This window comes from Stegodyphus dumicola, chromosome 3 (assembly GCF_044657685.1).
Source record: "Stegodyphus dumicola isolate Sdum_Otavi_A_Nest chromosome 3, ASM4465768v1".
NCBI lineage: Eukaryota > Metazoa > Arthropoda > Arachnida > Araneae > Eresidae > Stegodyphus > Stegodyphus dumicola.
Genome location: NC_140770.1, coordinates 160,381,753 through 160,401,816, shown reverse-complemented (window position 1 = coordinate 160,401,816; position 20,064 = coordinate 160,381,753). Strand labels below are relative to the sequence as shown.

Here is a 20,064-nt window from a genome sequence, read left to right as displayed (position 1 = left end):
GGGTAATCTTGTCATGGGCATCTCTTTTCTGACTTTTGATTCTGACTACTGATTCTAGAAAGATAGTCAGAATCAAAATTAGTAGAACTGAAGCTGCATGAAATTTAGTACCCGTATCTGTCATCCAAGCTCCCGTCGACTTGATGCCCAGGCAGATTACAGCCATTTGTTGCTGCCAGAAATGGCAAGCTGTGTGTACTGAATTTTACACACTGTGTATGCAATACTACTTGCAAATTTAATCATATCTTCCTTTCATTATACTAATAATAATTAAATAAGGTACTGCCTTTGCTTTCTTTCCCAGTATAGCAATTTTAATGGCCAACATTATATAAATCTTCTGAAAATGTGTTTAAAAAAATCTGAGTGCTGATTCTTGAGATTATTAAGTGATACAGATATTTTATATCTTTGAAAATCTACTCAAGCTCATCCGAGAAAATTTCTTGGAGGTTGTTCAATTTTACGATTGTGGTTAAAATTACTTCTCTAAACCATGAGTCTTTTGATGCTAGATATTACAACAAAGTCTCCTAATACTGCTTTTAAATGAAAATTTACTCTTCTACAGAACATATCACATTCTCTTAAATAATTACCCTCTTCTATAATTTTTACCTCTTGAAAACTGAAAAACGAAAATTACATGGTATGTATCATTTAAAAAAAATTACAACTGAATATATTATACCCATTTCATAAAAATTTGCATAGCTAGAAAGATTAGTGAGAATCAAATGAAAATTTATATATATGACTGCAACACTGATATAAGTAACTGATTATAAAATTAAAGCAAAAGGATAATTTATTAAAGGAAAAACTGCAGATAGTGGAGGCTCTAGTACCCTGCTGAGTTATCTCAAGCCAGAATATAAGTGGGTAACAAATCTGAGGATCTGGCATTCCAGGAAAATGTGGTAGAGGCACTCTTGTGACATCTTTGCAGTATGTGGCCCAGAAAAATTGTCCTGTTGAAGAATGTCTCCTAGAAGCTTTGTCATAAGTGGCAACACGTAGGTGAAGGCTATCACGAATGTATTGCTTGGCTGTCAGTATCGTGGATCAATATTACAAGTGACTAGATATCACACTTACTCGCACCCTTACCATCACACCAGGTGTGGAAGCGGTGTATGCTATAAAGCAGAGGCAGAATTTAGGTGTTTACCATGGAGCCTCAACATAACACATACACAGTTGTCATCACTGCCCAAACAAAATTTCTATTAAGTATAGACAAAATGTCTCGTAATCTTTTTTTATGTGTCAGAGTGAACAGTCTTGGAGCACTCCACAATACACAATCCACTGAATTTCTAATTACTTACATATCTGCTAACACATATCTTTCTAACATTATTGTTGGCTGTTACACAATGTAATATCTGGCTTCTTTTTAAAGCCAAAATGACTATGAAAGATAAATATCTGTATTGATTCAGAATATTCAGGAAGTGCTGATAACACAACTAGAAGGTACTCACTAGAAGATTTCCAGAATAGTTTTAGAAAGTGGCAAAAACGATGAGACAAGTGTGTTTGCAGTAAAGGGAAGGGGGAACTTATAGCAATACTCTATTGTTGAATTTAAACATTCACCATGCATTTTGATCTTCAAAAAAAAAAAAAAAAAAAAAAAAAAAAAAAAAAAAAAAAAAAAGCCAAAATCTTCCAAAAATGGTTGGCATAAAATTTTATAGGAAATTACTGGAAACCTCGTTTCCACCCCTCCCATTTTAATAGCTGAACATTATTATACTGTAAAAGGGAATACTAACATAAAATACAAACATAAAATATTTTAAATTGTTTCTTTTTTATCTCTATGCAGACTTTGTGATATACAGCCTAAAGCTACATCTTTTAATCAAATCATTTCATTTTATTAATAATTTTTGTTGACTTTTTTTAATGATGTGTTAATTTTATATGCAAATTCTGTTTCTCTGATCAGTTGTGTTGGATTCTGCATGACTTTTATGACTAGCTATAAATAAAATAACATTTTATAAGACATACATATTTACAGTAACTGGTATGAAAGTTACTCTGAGATATTTGTTCTGTAATTTAATGATTTAAAAAAAATGTGAGCATTTTCTTTTATGTAAGAAATTAAGGTTTTATACATTTTTATTCTTGAAATTGATTGATTGCTAAACAAATACAATTATAGCCAATGGAAGGCGCCAAAAGGCACTGCATATGCGAAATTGACCAATACATTCTTTTTCCCAACAAGTAACATAGGGTGAGTGAATAACATTTGATCCCTTTTATACAATATCACAAGAAACTTTCTAGTAAGAACATCAAAGTGCTGTCATTAATAACTGTAATCAGATAAGCATATTCACAGAGGAGCTAAAACTTGCAGTTCTAAAATACATTAACTTCTTTTCTCTCATAAATTATTTGGGTTTCTATATACTTAGTATATTTCAAAATACATCATAAAGAGGTTCTTTACTATTTCATAATACATCTAAGGTAAAAGAAGTCATCTGGAGCACAAACAACAAATTAATCATGAATTAACTACATTTTCCCTCCTGTCACCTCCCCATGTACATACAGTGAAAGCTGTAAAATGCTGCTGTTCTTGAATTTAACTATTTATGTAAAGTGACCACAGTTTTGATAAAACTGTCAACAAGCTATATGTTTGTTGTTAGGAATATGTAATCATCAGCACATACAGGTTTCACTGTATATGATACTTTTGCATCTTAGACCTGGGGAAATTCTTACTGTAAGCAGTTTTTCAGTTCCTAGCAGGTGCCAAATCATAAATTAGGAAAACTAATTTACTTACTTTAAAACTATTTCACTCTCGTTTATCATATGTATTTTACATATAATGCATTTCTGCTGCGAGTTACAAATTTTGCTCAAGTCATCAATAGAATTTTATTGACGCATTCATTTGCACCAAACATTTAAACAACATATTTTTCCCTGATTAGAACAGAATGCATTTTCCTAAGTAACATAGAAGATTCAATTTGATTGAAGAATGCATTATTTATGTATCATTGTGCTGTGAAACTGAAACATAATGAAAATTTTGAAGAGATTTCTACAATATGCTTTAAACATTTTCTTGAGAAATATATTTTATAGCTTACTAGGAAATTATTAAATACACAGCTATAATAAAAATTTTCATTCAAAAGGCGAAACAATAGAGAAGCATATTTCAGAAGGCTCCAGCTAGATCTCAAACACAGAAGTCTTTGGAAGGTGAATGGAATAATTCAGAAGTGAAGTCTTTGGAATAATTTGATAATTTTGTATTTAAAGAGAAATAATGTTGTCCTTAAAAATGTTTGGGAAAAGGAACCTGAAGTTGATTTTTATAGTTGCATAATAAAGAAATGGTCTAAAAGAAATAAGTTATTATTAAACATATTATAACCCAATTTTGATTAAATAAGTTACCCTTTACTGATCTAATTTTATGCATGAGAGATAACTTAAATGCAGTATATTGTTCATAGAGGATTCTGAAAAAGTATAAATGTTTAAAAGCAAAGTTAATGAACTATGAATAAAATATTAAAATGATCGTAATAAAATATTAAAATAATAATGAATGATAACCTAAATTCAAATAAGTCACAAAGTTAATGTTAGACTACAATATGATGCAATTAAATGATGTCACCTAAATTCTCTTTATTACTTCAGTTTAGTGTTATTATTTATTTACAGTTTCAAGATTTTTTGCTTTTTGAAACTATAATTTGGTCTACTTAATTATTTGAAAATGGAAATTTTTTTCCCATGCTGAAGATGTTTGTTTTGAATTTTATACATAATAAATATTTTTAGTAGTTGAGAATCTACTATTCAGCATACAATATTGTCTAAAAGTCATAAACTTTTTATTTACTGTCAGAGTTACATGCATAGATTTTTAGGTTTCATATATATAAATTAAAGAATTTTTATTTAATAGTGGGCTAATTAAGCTTGGACTTTTGTATTAACCTTATAATTTCATATTTCGTTTTGAGTAAAAAATATATATATTAACTAATCCATAGTTAATGAATAAATAATATGCAGTTAAAATACTGTGTTTTAGAATTTTCATTTGGGGGGGGTGACTTAATTTGTTACTTTTGTACTTGCACACACAATTTTTTTTTTTTTTTTTTTTTTTTTTTTTTTTTTCAATTTTAGACACAGAACAGCTTTTTTTCCCTTAAGAAAAGTAAGAATAGAATATTTAAGAAAAGTCCAATTATAAAAGAATGATGAAATGATACCTTATGCTGAGAGTATTTTATACTGAGGACTAATAGACACTGGTATAAGGGTATTTGCTTTTTCTTTGGATTGAAACATACTAACACAGTTTTATAGTTTTTAATAATGCAAATATACATATATTTTGTATACTGCAAATGATAAGATATAATTTTCTTTTGCTCTTTAATAATGGAAATGTGTTATTGTACACAAGACACTTCATAATAAAAATGTTTCTTAATTTTTTAAGATTTCCCCAGGCCCTGTCACAAAACTCCACTGCAGAAACTTATGATGATATAGAACAAATGTTCCTGTTATACATAACATGTATATGTTCACTATTTTAATGAACACAATGAATGAATGAATGATAGAAATCATATTGTCTAAGATAATGAAAAAAATATTATATATTGATTTCATATTACATTTTTTTGCAAACTGCTTTTGGTATTTTTCTTTGAGATTAACTGTTATTTATTTCTATAATAAAATAAAAGGCATTCAATTTTTCTATCCGGGAAATAAATTAGAGAGAACTTTAAAAATCATTATAAGTTGACAAACTGCATTTGGCATGATATTGCTTTCAGGTTTTATAAGGAAATATTTAATTTACAAAGGTTAGGTGGTTTCTTTAGATTTCCACTTTATTAGCATTCTTTTGCATACATTGTAGCTTGCAGGAGAGTGATTGTCTTTTAAAAGTTTACGCTCCTTTTCTCAAAGTAGTCTTCAGCATGCCCATGTGGGAATGTGCATTCATATCACAGACTCTTAGCTGCAAGGTATGCTTCATGTTATATATATTCTTTGTCCATTTTTATATCATATTGTAAAAGATGTAGTTTGGAAATTGAAACCCAAGCTCAAAGGAAAAAAAAAGTGTGCGATTTCGCAGCTTGTCATATACTCTCTTGTAAACACACTATAAAGTGGCCTTTCCATGCATGCATTCATTTTCACAAACACTCTTCATTTTTACACACTTCTGTATCAAATTGTATGAAAAGTTTTCCACAAAATATCAATGTATGAGATTCATCAGTATACTTTAAACAAAGGAATAGTGCCTTCATACTTTGTTAAGCTTTTTCTAACTGGCTGATATCCAGCACAGCTACAAGGCCCACATTTTTCAGTCTTAAGCATCTTTTTTCCACTGGAGTTTTAATGGAAATTAAATTACACCACACTTTCTTGGTCATCACTCATGACATCTTGATTTTCATCTCTGACTACCTCTGGGTTAGCTTGTGGCTCTTCATTCTTTGAGATTCTAGCTACAACAGGAACCATGAAACTAACTATTGCAGAGATGATGAGGAGTACACCTGCTATAAAGAATGGCAGGTCATAGCTCCCAGTGAGATCATAAATAGATCCTACAAAAAGAAACAAATATGGTTTTAGAATTAGAAACTTATCTAATTATATAAAGGTTTGATAATGAAAGCAGACATTTATAATTTAATGAGTTTCTGAAGTCAGAAAAATAAGTTTCTGAATTCAGGTAGAAAAATAAAAATTTAGAATAGGCCTAACAAACCTTTTTTCCAAAGGGCCATATTAGAAATAAAAAAATAAATGGTGAGCCAAAAATATAATAGTATTTTTATATTGTTAGTATCAAGGAAAATGAATTCTGAGATAAAAAATAAATAAATTTCTAATTACCCACAACTTAATGAGAAAAGAATGATGATGTTTTACATTTTTCATCACTTTTGTAATTTTAGATATTAATTTTATAGCAGTGATTTTTTAATGCTTGTAAATGATCATCGATCATGCTTTCTTGTAAAATGTTTTTAATGGGATTCATGATAGAAAATGCTTGTTCATATACACATAGATTGATCCATAAGTAACCAAAAAGTTCTTGAATAAAATCCTTTAGTTTGTCCAACTAACAGTACTGTAAAATTTGTAGATTTTTTCTCGAAATCCAGTATCACACCAGAGATCTATAATTTCAACATGTAGTTAACTTGGTGAACTATCAATTTCTATTGAAAAGAGATGATGATCTATCTTGAATAGTTGCTGTTTCAATTTTTTTATCCTAGCAGAGTATTCTTCCTGGGTTTGTGTCAAAACAAGGGCCTGTATCTCAGAGTCGCATTTTTCAGAAGAGCTTAGGGTCAATATTACAAAACAAAAACAAAAAAGGGGGGCATGAAATAATGCAGCATGCTTTCAAAGAATTAGATCATGGATGATGGCGATCATATTCAACGCTGGAAATGAGAACTACACTGTACGGTTAATTTATCATAGAAAAGTACATGAGGACTATCTGCCTTAGGAGGGGGTGCTTCCACCAGGAATTTTTAAGGGTTATGAAATTGTATTATAGTAACATATTGGAATAATCCTTTCCAGCTAGTCCTTTTGCTGAGATCTTAACCCAAGATAATCATCAGTATTCGTTGGTCTTCGATTTGGTCAATTTGGGTTCTGTACTGCAAGCACATTCTAAACCTAACATACTACACGCAGTTTAAAAAGCATTTCTATACTGCATTCAGCTGAAGTTACTAAATTTCTTAAAGGAAGGTCTATTAAAAATACTTTTTCCCTCAGTACTGTATCAAATCTTTTAACAACAGAATACAAAACAACGCTGTGCAAAATAAAAACTCAGAACAAATGCAGAAATTTAATGCACTGCTTTCCAACAAACATCTAGCTAGACATTTGAAAGTATGTACTATTTTCCTTCTGTACATACAAGATAACCTGTTTATTATATCTAGTTCAAGGTTCACATGGCTGCTGGCTTACAGGAAGGTATGCCTTCATGAGGTACTCTAGGACTTGGATACATTATTTGCTAGATTGCCTTTGTTGAAATTTTCTATTCTAATTAAATTTATTGACACTGTAGAGTCCTGAGCAGTGGGTTCTATAAAAAAAGGGGTACTGACAACTGGTGAAAGAAGGGAAAGCACATTGTCTATGCAAACACCCACAGGAAAATTGTTCGTAAAGCCAGAGTTTTGAATGTACAAAAGAACATAAATTTCATAATGCACTGTAGATGTTATGTTGCTAGTAGAACAAAGATTACTAAATACAGTATTGCAGGATAAATGCGAAGAAACTTGATGAGAATATTTACATAAGAACTTGTGCTTAAAGAGACACATGAACAAATGTAGAAAATAATTCCTAAAACTTAGCTAATAATAAACTTAACATAATAGCATAAAATACAGAGGGAAAGAATGTTTATCTGGGGCTTCTGAAATAATATAATAATGAAAAAGTCAATTGCATTATCCAGCAGGAAGTGGCTTTATTTTTTTAATATAAAGAATATTGTGCATTTCACACAAAAATTCTAATTGGAGAGTACTTGAAGAGTCTCTTGTCATGTTGTTCTGCTCATAGCTGTTCTTCATGTTAAAATTATTAGTTTTAATTCAATGACCATGACGAGAGCAGTAGACATAGCTTCTGTCTTCTTTGCCTCATTTATTTGTCCTGAGAGTTTAGAATTCAAGGATTTGTCAGCTTCCATGTACATCTTGCTCGGGATGAGTCTTTCAGGGTGTCCATCAGATGACAAGCTAATAGTTTTGCCCAACTTGCATTTTGGGGAGGGACAACATCTGTAAACTAGCTGTGTGGGGGGCCTCCACAGTTCCCACATTTGGGTACCTTTGCTTTTATGTTTAGTGCAGTCTCTGGATTCACGATCCTTGTCGCAATGAACGCAGCGGATAGGATGTTCACAAGCTGAGCGTGACGAAAGGTATTGTAACATTACTGCTCTGGCCCTGGTAACATTACTTACTTTGGGGGGCCTCATCTTTCTGCGGTATGATTCCACTTTGATTCTCAAATGCATTAGTTATCAGAGATTATAGATCAGAAGTGATTTATCGTATTTCTTAATTGTGAATAAGAAGAAAGAGATGTTAACTTGCCATTTTTTATTTTGGAAAACTAACAGACTCTTGACATTAAATACTGCAGGAAGTTTATCTTGTACATTCATCACTGGAGTATTTACAGAAAGGCTGCGAATGACTAATGTTCTTGTTCTTTGGGAGAAAATAAGTACGATATCCAATATTCTGTGTATCCAGGAACTTGGTAACCTGTCTATGCACCTCCGCGGTGAAGACTTTTATTTCATACTCATTCTCAGTTTTTCAATTTTCTTTTGCAATCAACAATATGATTCTTCTCAAATAAGACAATAAGTTGAGTCCAGCTTTGCAGCCCCTGACGACAATCACCAGAATTTTTTTACGAATATCTAGGGTAGTGGAATTCATTAATGTTGTCCAGCTTAGGATTCATCCTCAGTGTCTCTTGGTGTATCTTCTTTTCGAAGGGTTTTGCATTCATTTGTATGAAAGTTTTGTACGGGTGCCATTACTTGTAAAAGGGCTTAAGCAGTCAGAATTTTATGCAGGTGCTTGTTTATTTGGTTCCGTCTGGGTGCCAATTTCCTGCTCTGTTTTAAATTCAATCAAATGAGAAACTTCAAACTCCTTTTGCGAAGATTTCTAAGCACGTGTTTTATTTTTCTTTCTGCCTGTGGAAGAATTCTCCAGATACTCTTTTAATTATCCATCACATTTGTTTAAAGCTGAGATTTTATTGCTTAATTGTGTATTGGATTTCGAAGCAAGGTTCTGAAGTCACTTATTTCATGATTACCTCTGGTTACAGTATTCCAATCCAGATGATCATTAAATATGGTCTTATTCACATTACTGGCTTCTTTTGGGTTGTATTCTCGACAGTGTTTATCGCATTTTCTAGTTTTGCAATATACTTGTCCAAAATTTTAAAAATATGCATATTCGAAGAAGAACCCGTACTATTTTGAATAAATTCCTCTATGCATTCATTTTCATTAGTTGCGAGTATTTGAATAAGAAGTCTTTCTTCGCTGTCTGCTATCAGGAATTCACTAACAGAGTTGAAGAACAAAGAAAATCTAAAATTCATCAGACGGTCTACACTATCCGATTGGATTCTGGATTAACTGGCTCGTACTTATACTCATCATCCCCACGGATTACAAACTATCACTTTGCTACTGGCATGCAACTAGTAGGAGTTTTAATCACAAGATTAACCAGTTAACTGTGATTGACGAGTATACTCGTTATGGAGAAGCGACACGATTTTGCGAATATACTCGTCATGCGTATATTATGTTAATGAAATGGAAAGATAAGAGGGAGGTTTATTTAGTAAGTACTGTACATAATGACAATGTAATAGAAACAGAGAAAAGAAAAATAATAACAAAAAAAAAAAACGGAGCTAGTAATTGATTATAATAAAAAAATGGGTGGAGTGGATATGAGCGACGGAATTATCATAACGTACTCCACAGCAAAAAACGACTCAAAACGTTTCTCCATTTCTTAGACATTATGTGTCTGAATGCATTCATATTATATAAAAAAAATGGAACATTATCGCACATCAACTTTTTTCTCAAATTTATCGAAGACACTTTTGCGCCGTATCCAATTGTCAGAAATCAATCGACACAAACTCGGCCATTTAGACCTAATATAAGCCAATTAGGCGGGAATCATGTTCCGGATTATATACCCGGAATATAGGGAAAAAAACAACCCTACGCGAAGGTGTTCGCATTGCTACAAACGTAAGATCAGGAAGGAATCGCGTTACTGGTGTTCGATTTTCAAAACAGAGTACTATTGTGTATAGTACTCTGTTTCGCTGAATATCACTCCACAGCAGTAATTTAAATTCTTACTTTTATATGTATAATATTTAATTTAATTTATTGCGTTTTTAGTTTAATATGTAAATTTATGCTTATATTAACCAAATAAGTAAATATTAGTAATAAAATTTTCATTTTTATAAAGTAAAGCCATCTTTTTCATCCAATATCTTACCAGTGCATCTTACTCTGCGATTGACGAATATACTCGTCATGGCTCGATTCTGGCGACACAAAACGGTGCGCACTTTTAGTAGAGAGCGCCACAGTAAACTGGTTAAACTGTCACCTTGAAAGCTTCTAACGCCAGTTATAAAATATGGTGCTATTGCACCGTTCATCCGAAGGCGAGAATAAAACAAGGTGACAGTCAGCTTTCACAAATCAAGAAAACCATAGACTGAGGTCAGAATGAAAATCCTCCGGAAAAAGTTATTATTTGACGAAATGCAAGTAAAAATTATTCTAAGAAAAGAAAAAATTAAAAATGCCCTAAAATAATGCCTAAACACCGTCTTGAATATCTAAAGCAATTTCTGATGAAAACAGTAAAGTCCATAATCGAGGCCCGAACTAACTGTCGTGAGGAAGATCGTAAGGAAAATGTTTATCCAATTAGCCACGACAGATACTTCTGTATTTATGAAAAATTAAACACTTGCGGTACGCAATTATGCAGAAATACTTGAAGAGATGCTGAGATTAAAATTATTTACAGTAGATATTAAGTAGATAGTAAACTCTCGGGAGAGTGAAATCCCGAAAACGTATATTTTTTAAATTATATCAAAGTCTAGACTTGTGAGGTATTCGAAGGCATCTAATACTTCTTCTTCGAATACCAACTATGCCTTCTACCTTTTGCACAACTGAATTCGCATTTTTAAATTTCTCGAAGAATTCTTTTGTTTTTCTGAATTGTATTTTTATCCGTTCTACTAAGGCTGTTTCACTTGGAGTCTTGTTTGCTTTCGTCCATGCGGGATTTTAGGTTTTCGTGTCTGCTATTTAATCTCCGGGAAGCGTGGGGATGTCTTTCCTATTGCAATTCAATTTCGGAGTTTCTTCAGCATGATTTCTTGAAGCTGTCTAATTTTAAGGATATTTTTTACAACCATCGTATCTTGAAACATGATTCTAACCACAGAGGGTACAAAGAGCTCGCTGTCTATATTTATTTCTTTTGCATAAATAAGTTTAATGTGGGACTGCACATTTTAAGTACCTTTCTTTATTTAACCCTTTAACTGCTTAAGACGTGTTTAAACGTTTTTGGAATTTCTTTAAAAATGCTTAAGACGTCTTTACACGAATTTCAAATCGCACGAAAAATGCTTAAGACGTGTATACACGAAGCCCGAATTTCGCGAAGATTGCTTAAGACGTGTATAGACGACGCGATCTAGTCTTCCTTCCCCTACCTTTCTGCAGGCGGCTGTCAGTTGACACAAAGGTCCTTAATAGGGTGTGAAGTTTCTTTGAAAAGAGCACTTTAGGAAAAAGTCCTTAGAGTGAAGTATCTTTGTAAGACAGCAGGTATGTATTATCTGTGTGCCGACTAAAAGTTTGCGAAAGAAGATAAATCGTTTTACAACTGTTTGCCTTGTGGTACTTTATACAAATGAAAGTCAAACAGGATCCGACGTTGTTATAGTACATTGCGGAATTTTAGTAGAAACAAGAAAAATAAGAATTGTAACGGAGGACGCCTTTATGCCTATATGTTATAGAATCGAATATTTTATTTTTGTATTGAAAAATTATTACAATTTCTGATTCGTCAGAAAAAAATATAAAATGTTGCAACCAGCTTTCTTGTTTGCCTTCGTATTTCAAATGCGCGTTATTATAATGGTATATTCTTCTTTTTACATTCTTAAATGTTAAAACTGTGCTTTTAGCATGCCTGAGTTTTGTACTCGTATGTGTGGCTCTATGCTCCGTAGAAATGGCGAACTGACATATGAAAATTATATGAATGTTGAAAGGAAGATATTCTACTTGAAACTTCAACTAAATGGAATAAATGAATACGCCGAAGGAATTTCTAGAAGTATTTGTTTTAAGAATTTTATTATTAAGATTTTAAATCCAAAATGTTTTGAAATCTAAAGAAAAAAATATCTAATGCTTGAAACATTTTTGGAAAGAAATCTATCGATATAAAATCACTTAAAATTAATGGAGTGCAAATTAATTAAAACAGTTAGTGTACGGAAGGGTTAGATATACTCCGCACAAAAAATTACAGTCAGAAGATCAATTATTTAAAGATATAAATTAATTACATTAAAAGAATTTAAAATAAATTAACATTTGTCCAAACGTCAATGCTAACAGCAACAGCACGAATGAAAGTTATTCTTTAAATTCCGAACTTAATTCATCCGTCGGTACGCAATGATTGTGTCTTTGCGATTACTTTTCTTATAGATACTACAAAAGGCCGCCAACGAAGTAGCGGTAAAATCGTTGAATACTAATAGTTTGAAGCGGGTTTCAAATCCTGACGAATGGATTGCCTACATACCAGTTTTAGCGAATTTTTGCTGCCCGTGTTTAATGTGAATATGAACCAATTTTAGTTAGCTTTTCATGATGACGTGCCTTGACTACGAGTCCTCGCTCGGGTTGTGTTTGGTTTGGCTTGTTAGATTATTAAGCACGTGAAGGCGATCTGTCTAAGGGGAGATATGCTTTCGTGACAGATTTTCTAAGGGAAACAATCTCGCACTACAAAAAGTTAAAACCATAAAAACGCCCATGCAATCAGCTTGTTCACGGGGGTTTGAATGCAGGTCAAACTACCAGTATGTTAAGAGAAGCGATTATCTCTTCACATTACTGAAATGGCAATAACTTCGAATTATACTATGCTACCACTTTTTCTCTAATATGAAATTTTGAACTTTTCCGTTATCGGACAGCCCACCAGCGACTGAGCGGAGTCTAACGAAACAACTGGTGGTTCTGTCCGGGCAAACGGGCTGGTTGCCAGGATGATATTCTTAGTTTTCCATATGTGTAACATGTATGCAAGTCAATTTCCGTTAGGCAGTCCTCGAACGAAGGCATCCTTCACCTTAGGCAAATAACCATCGAGTACTTTGCCATAATCAAATAAACCTTTATCCATAACATGCTTCAAATATTTTTATGTTGAAAAGTTCATGCGCCAAAGTTGGCCCCCGTTGAATGAAATATGTTGTTTATTTTTTCTTTGTTTTTTATAACAACAATGTTCTTGTTTTCAGAATCTGAATTATCAATAAAATTCTGTTAATAATATGCGATTCTATTTTGTTTTTTTGTTTAATGAAAAATTAATTTACGCGACAAATCTCTTACATTTAGAAAAATTTTCGATTTTCGAAACGAGTTGCTGTCAAAAGCGCATCTTCTCATTGCTGCATATATTTATTTAAAGTAAACTGCTTGGCGCGTGTGTTTTTATATTTGAAAAGATTCAGAGAATTTTCAACAGGGAAATAAAGTTATTAATTTTACTGAATTTTGTGGATTCTTTGTGTTTTGAGGTAAAAGTCAAACCATCAGATATGTGATAACCTTAAAATAAGGGTATATATAATCAGGATTTTGCGGCCAGACATTCCCAGCGAAATACATTACAAAAAATTATCTATGTAGAATTAATGTATATTCCGTTTAGTATTTTAATTTATCAGTGATAATACACATCAGTTTATCAGTGTAAGTTATATCGAGTTTTAGTTGTGTTCGATATAAGAATTTTATTTGGTTTATATAAATCCGATTCGTTTAATAATATTATATTTATTAAATACTATTTATTAGGTTTCCAAATCTGTCAAACCCAATCAATGGCCTCCTGGCTAAGATATCCGATTATCGCTATTTCGACTCATATTCGAACCCAAACAAACGAACTGGTTGAATTTTGTGATTTCCTCTATGTGTAACATGACATGAGTACGTTTTTACTTAGAAAGTCGTCCATGGAGACATTCATTGCCTTCGGCTGATAGATCTCGTTTCCTTTGCCATACTAAAAAAATCTAAAAATTTTTCAAAAAGACTAACAGATGCATATGACAAAATAAAATTAAGTAAATGCATATAAGAAAATAAAATTAAGTAAATGCATATAAAAAAACTGAACTAAATGTATATAACGAAAAAAAAATGAGGTAAAAACAAATTTTCAATAATTTTTCAATACAGTAGTTTTTAAATTGCTTGTTTTCAAATTTTATTTCATTTTTATGTATGTACTAATATACAGTGTATGTGTGCGAAAGTGTGCTTGTTCGGCATATCCATATATATTAATTAAATAAATCTGATTTGAAAATGCATGCACTAACACGCTATTCTCGTAATTCGAAAAAGACTAAAGTATTGTCTGAGAAAAATATTTATAAAGAAAATTAAATTTCGTCTCCTTACTCGGTGCTGTGTAAAAAATTTAAATAAGCTTATTAATTTTTTCTTCTTTATTAAAAACAAATTAGTTTCTTTTCATCTATATATGAAAAATAACAAAATCTTGCTGTCAGAATGGAAATTCTTAAAAATATAAAACTCGTTTTTTTCGAACAATAGTTTCTGAGAAATTTCTCTAGGTCAGCAGGTAGTAACAGGACCACTGACTGCTTTGTTTGAAAAACCCGATGAAGTGGATGATTTTACCCACAAAAGGTTTTCTTTAACAAAGCAGATGCGGTCCAAATGGCTTTGCTGAGAAGCGTTCGTATTTGAATAGCTTGAAAGCTTGAGTTGGAAGACTTATTGTTCCCGAAGCAATCAGTCAGACAGCAAGAAAATTTGTTATAGATATTTCTCTCTCTCTCTCTCTGTGAGTTCTCGAAATCTTGGAATGGGTGAAAGTTTATTTTGTATTACGTATATAAGGAAACTGCATGTAAAGCAAAATAATTCAAGGCACCAATTGTATGTTAATCATTGTACGTCCCGTCAGCTCTTCGGTTGGGTATTAAGAAAAGAAATTCCTATACTGCTTTTGTATTACTTGTATAGTGAAAGATTTGAAAAAAATAGCTTCATATGAAGTTTTTCTCCGATGAAAGAATACAGCTGAAACATGTTTCTGTCTTCAAGTATATCCATATATATGAAATAGTATTGTACTCTTTTGTCTTCTATTGCATTTTTATATTACTTCGTGGTAAATTTTTGATTCTTAAATTTCTCTCTCTCTTTTAATATAATACACAAGTACTCTTTCAAATATGGCTGACCTATGAACCTAAATTTTTATACTATAAAATTTTATATAAAAATTAGCCGTAATCATTAGACACAGCTTTGTGTATATTATATTCTTGAATACATGCCTGCAATTAATACTAAGAATACTATTGATAAAATTCGTGATATAATTAATAATGAAAATACTGTTTAAGCTAAAAACCGATTTGAATCTTTTTTTCGTTATAGGGTAACATGAGCCAAACAATTTTCGTTAGAAATATACAATTATGCTAACTTGACACATCAGATAGAAAATATTTTATCGTCATCATCGGCTATGATAAAAGATTTTTACGCTTAAGATTTTGGATTATGATAAAGCACACAGGACCTATTTGTCTAAGGGAAAGGAAGTCTTCAGGGTAGATTTTTTTTTGTAGGAAAAAAACTGTTAATTCACAATCAATTGTACTTATGAAAAACCCCTAAACCTCCCATGCAGCCGCTAGAATTTACCGGTGCTCAGCCATCTTACCGCTTGGAGACTAGTTGGCTTTTTGAACTTACGCTATATCTATCTGAATTTGAATATTTGCATAAAAAACGAGCAAAATAAAATGAGACATTGTAAATAGTACATTTTACTGAAATCAAACTTTCTTTGAAAAAGGAAAATTAATTGTAAGGAATAAGATGGATGCATTTAATTAAACAGCGGGCAATAACAGCGCTGATCATATGTTTCGTATAGGAAATCATTTTTTTCGTATTATCGTATAACGGTAACGGAAAATATCCACAGATTATATTTTACAGTTTTTAAGAAGTCATGGGTTATCTGCTTTAAGAGAACACCTTCGTGGGCAATTTTCTAAATAAAATTGGCTTGAATTCACGTTACGCATCGGGAAAATCATAAAGACCACAATCAGCTAAACTGTTCGGTTGCCAACAACATACTACCAATATCTAGCAATCTTATTCACTCAACTATAGTGAACTTAAACTAATGTTTGTATATTATTAGTAATATTAAAATAACGAAAATATTTATTGTAATAAAAATTTTTGTTTTAATATCCTCCCTAGTAAGGTATTTCCTTTGGTTGGAGATTTGTCAACAATAAATGCTATGTTCAAAAAAGACATTTATTTAGAGCATAATGCTTCAAAAATGTATGCTGGGATCCCTAGAAAAAAAATATCGCCGGAAAATATATCTCCGAAAAAATATTTAATTATTCATATTCTTATGATTAATTATTAAATAATTAATAATTTTTATAATTATTAAATGAAATGCTTATTTATACTTTACCAACTGTACAGCAACACTCTTTCTTTACAAAAATACCATATTGAATAAATTATATTGTAAGCTAATAAGAAACAACATTGCTTTGTTTAATTAAGATACAATAACAAGCCGAACAAACATTAAAGAACAGTCAAACAACTAAAATCAGCGTTATACTTTCAAATTTTCATTATATCTTATCTCGTTCATTTGCGCTTTTGCAGCTGAGGGTGATGGTTCGGTAAAACCATCGAAACTAGTATATAGGACATGTAGATGTGCACCGCGTATTTTGGTTGCAATCGGCCGCACCAAACGTATATAAATATATTTATATATATATCCACTCTGTTACCCGGTTCAGTGATCTGAGGTTCTTTACTCTTATATGTTTGTAAATTGTACATTTTTTGCTTTAAAAATGATTGAATTATGTTGTTCTTATCTTCCGGTTAAGGTTTTTATGCCTTTAGTAAATCTGTATGCAATATTTTTAGAATCAACAATTTTAAAGTTGTTTAAGTGCCGCTAAGCCTAATAATGTTTTTGATGGTGGTCATTGCTTGTTTACATTTGAAACAGCAGAATAGTGGATTTGTTGCAAATCTAGAGAAACTTATCTTCGCAACAGCAAAGATAACGCCTTCATTTATTATTGCGAATTAAATCATGTTTAATCCTTTCTGGAATTTTTTCGAGGAAATAAGTGTTTCAGATTTACTTCGTAATTTTTAATACAGATATTTGGTATTTTTGCCTTGTCGCGAAGTGAGAACTGAATTAATTCAATGAGAAGTACTCAATCGTCTGTGAAAAACTGTTTCTTTTTTGTTTTGTTTGCTTAATTTCTTTTATACATCGTTCTAGCTTTATTATAGTATTTGAATAGAACATGTGGCAACGATTAGATAATTCTTTAAATGATATAAATTTTGTGCATTCTGAGTTATAATATGAACGAAATATAATACTGTTAAGTGAACCTCGCGGCAGAGTGTCGCTATGGTAAACAAATAGAGTGAATTTTAAAGAATGCATTTATTTTACTGTGGTTTATGCGCTGTCGGCGAAGTAGATTTAATTCAATCCATTAAGTTTAAATGAAATGCAAGGAAAAATGCGTATAATTTAATATTCTGTACAAGGAAGTCATGCGCTGTACACATCAGATTTTTTATATTTATTATCGTACAAATGTTCGTTTAAATAAAAATGCCATACTCGTGGCTTTTACAAAATATTTTCATTCAAAACTGAAATGCTTATCAAGATACTCTGTAAGTAAGGATATTCGTAGAACAGTTTCTGTTTGTTCACAGCATTCTAAAAACATTCAAACTCGTAACAGATTTAAAATGTTAAGTTGGTATATTTCGGGCTTGTGGCTTTCATTGAAAAGATAATTCAAAGTAAATCAAGCCCAGTAAACCATTTTTAACAGTATGGAATTTGTATATGATCGGGAGTGATTTTAGGAAAGCTGTACGAAAACATTTACGCTTAAGAAAAAAGATTAAAATGCAAAAGTAATGCACCCCTTTTCATATTTTTTTTCCATTATAGTTCCAAATACTATGACATATTAGTAGTATAAAACAGAGAGCCTAAAAAAATTCGAAACACTACAGGTTTTATGAGAAAAATAGATATTCAACAGATATTTCAAGACAGAAAATATTAATTATCTGTTGAAGAGAAATGCAAAAGCAGTGACTTCCAAAATTATGTCATGAGAATAATATTTAGCATTTTTATATTACTATAATACTTGCATTTTGCATATAACCAGCAACTTTTATCTACATATTTTGTTATTAATTACAAATTACAAAGATTCGAAAGTCGGAATCATTACGCCGGGATAGTGTCTACACACGGGCATCCGTTTTGCGAACCTCATCGAGTTTGCCTGAACCGACAATAGCTTCATCTTCATAGGCAGGTATTCTTGAGCAGTTTCTGTTCATGTTATCATTTATTAAATATATACTTTCTTTACAAAATAATTAAATTATTTTTAGCAGTGATCTTCTGCATATTTCCTTTATTTATTTTTATATTTGTCAAAATATGCCCCTGTTCGTATTTTATACGCAAATTTCCAAGTATACTATTTTCTGCATTTCACTTATTCTTTTAACTGCTTCTGTAGAAAAAATGTTTCTTACTTTTTTCTTACATATGGATCGCTTTAAACAGCACTTTTCTTGGAAAGAGAAATATAAAAATGTAGTACTGGAAAGAGATAATAGAAATCATGAAAACTAAACGCTTAATGAAATTTCCTAATTACGTTAACTTTTGAAATTTATTAGAATAATAACAAATCTAGTATTTAAATTAGGTGAAAAATAAAACATAAATGAAATTACTTTCCAAAAGAAATCTAGTCCTTTGAGTAAAAAGGCGAACTAGTGGCAGAGCGGTAAGTTCATTGAATCCCGGTAGTTCGATCCGGCTTCGAATCCCGGCAAACAGGCTGGATGCAAGGGTGTTTTGGAAGTTTTCCCATGTTTAACTAGGATATAACCTAGTTTCCCTTAGAAAGCTCTTCACGAAAGCATTTTTTTAGTTTGCTTTGCCACAGTAAAAGAAAATGTAATATAAGAGACACTTTAAGGAAAAAATTGTTTGTTAACATGTAGGGATTATCTTAACTTTTGAGATTATTTTCTTAAAAATCAGAAGACAATAGAAGAAACTAAATTTTTTTTGTTAATATCAAAATAGATAATTATTATCTCACATATTTTATATTTAAACGAAAATGTTAATTTCTTTTCTTCATCGCGTTTGCTGAAATTGTTATAAACTTACCATTGTCCTGAAATCGGTAGCAAGTGAATGTTTTCGCGATTTGATATCTGAACTATTTAATCATGATATTTTAATCTCATAAATGAACTCAGCCCTGGCCAGAGATATGATGGTAACGTTAACTTTCTAAAGCAGGCGGTACAATCAAAGTATCTATTCCCCTTGGTACAACTATTGTACCGCGAAAATTATTTGCTTTCAAGCCGTCTATGGTACAACTGTTCAACCAGCCTTTCTGTCTCCCCCTTTTCGAGTAATCGTTTTTCTTTAGATTCTCCAGGTGGTCCAAATTCCTGTTCGGAGCAGCCCTTGGCTATGCATTGTTTCCCGTTTCTTAGCTGGTTAGCTACGTTTTGGCGAAGACCGTAGGTTTCGTCTCATGCCAGTGTACTTGAAAATAAAACAGATGCTGTCTCTCTTTCAAACATTAGAGCTTTTTCTCGTGATTTCAGTGTAACTTTTTTTCTTGTTGTCTTATTCAGTTCTTATAATGGCACCTCGTGTCAAAGGTCCCAGTCAGGACGAAATTAATAAGTTTCTAAAGAGATTTAGAAGAGGAAACTTTTGCTGATACAGATTCAGACTTTTCAGATGCAGAAGAAATATATTTTAATCAAGCTTTTAATAAAGATAAAGTTACCGATGACTTCAAAAGCAAGGCTAATAATTTATTTGAATGGAGACAGCGAAATGAGCATGACAAAGTCAACATATTGACATTTAGTGGTAATCCTGGTATAAAGACTGAATTTTCGGAAACTCA

At 31.6% G+C, this 20,064-nt stretch overlaps 1 protein-coding gene across 4 annotated transcripts in view; it reads right to left on the bottom strand.

Moving 5' to 3' along the window:
- Positions 1-2,121: 2,121 nt before the first annotated feature.
- The window catches only part of LOC118185458 (uncharacterized), a 272,436-nt gene continuing 254,493 nt past the window's right edge, over positions 2,122-20,064 (bottom strand). For 3 of the 4 annotated variants that reach the window (XM_035355307.2, XM_085813560.1, XM_035355305.2), the window contains exon 6: positions 2,122-5,651. In XM_035355307.2, coding sequence (XP_035211198.1) covers positions 5,452-5,651 — 200 coding nt within the window. In that variant the 3' untranslated portion in view covers positions 2,122-5,451. The remainder of the gene's footprint in view (positions 5,652-20,064) is intronic. The other variant, XM_085813561.1, reaches the window with a different exon arrangement.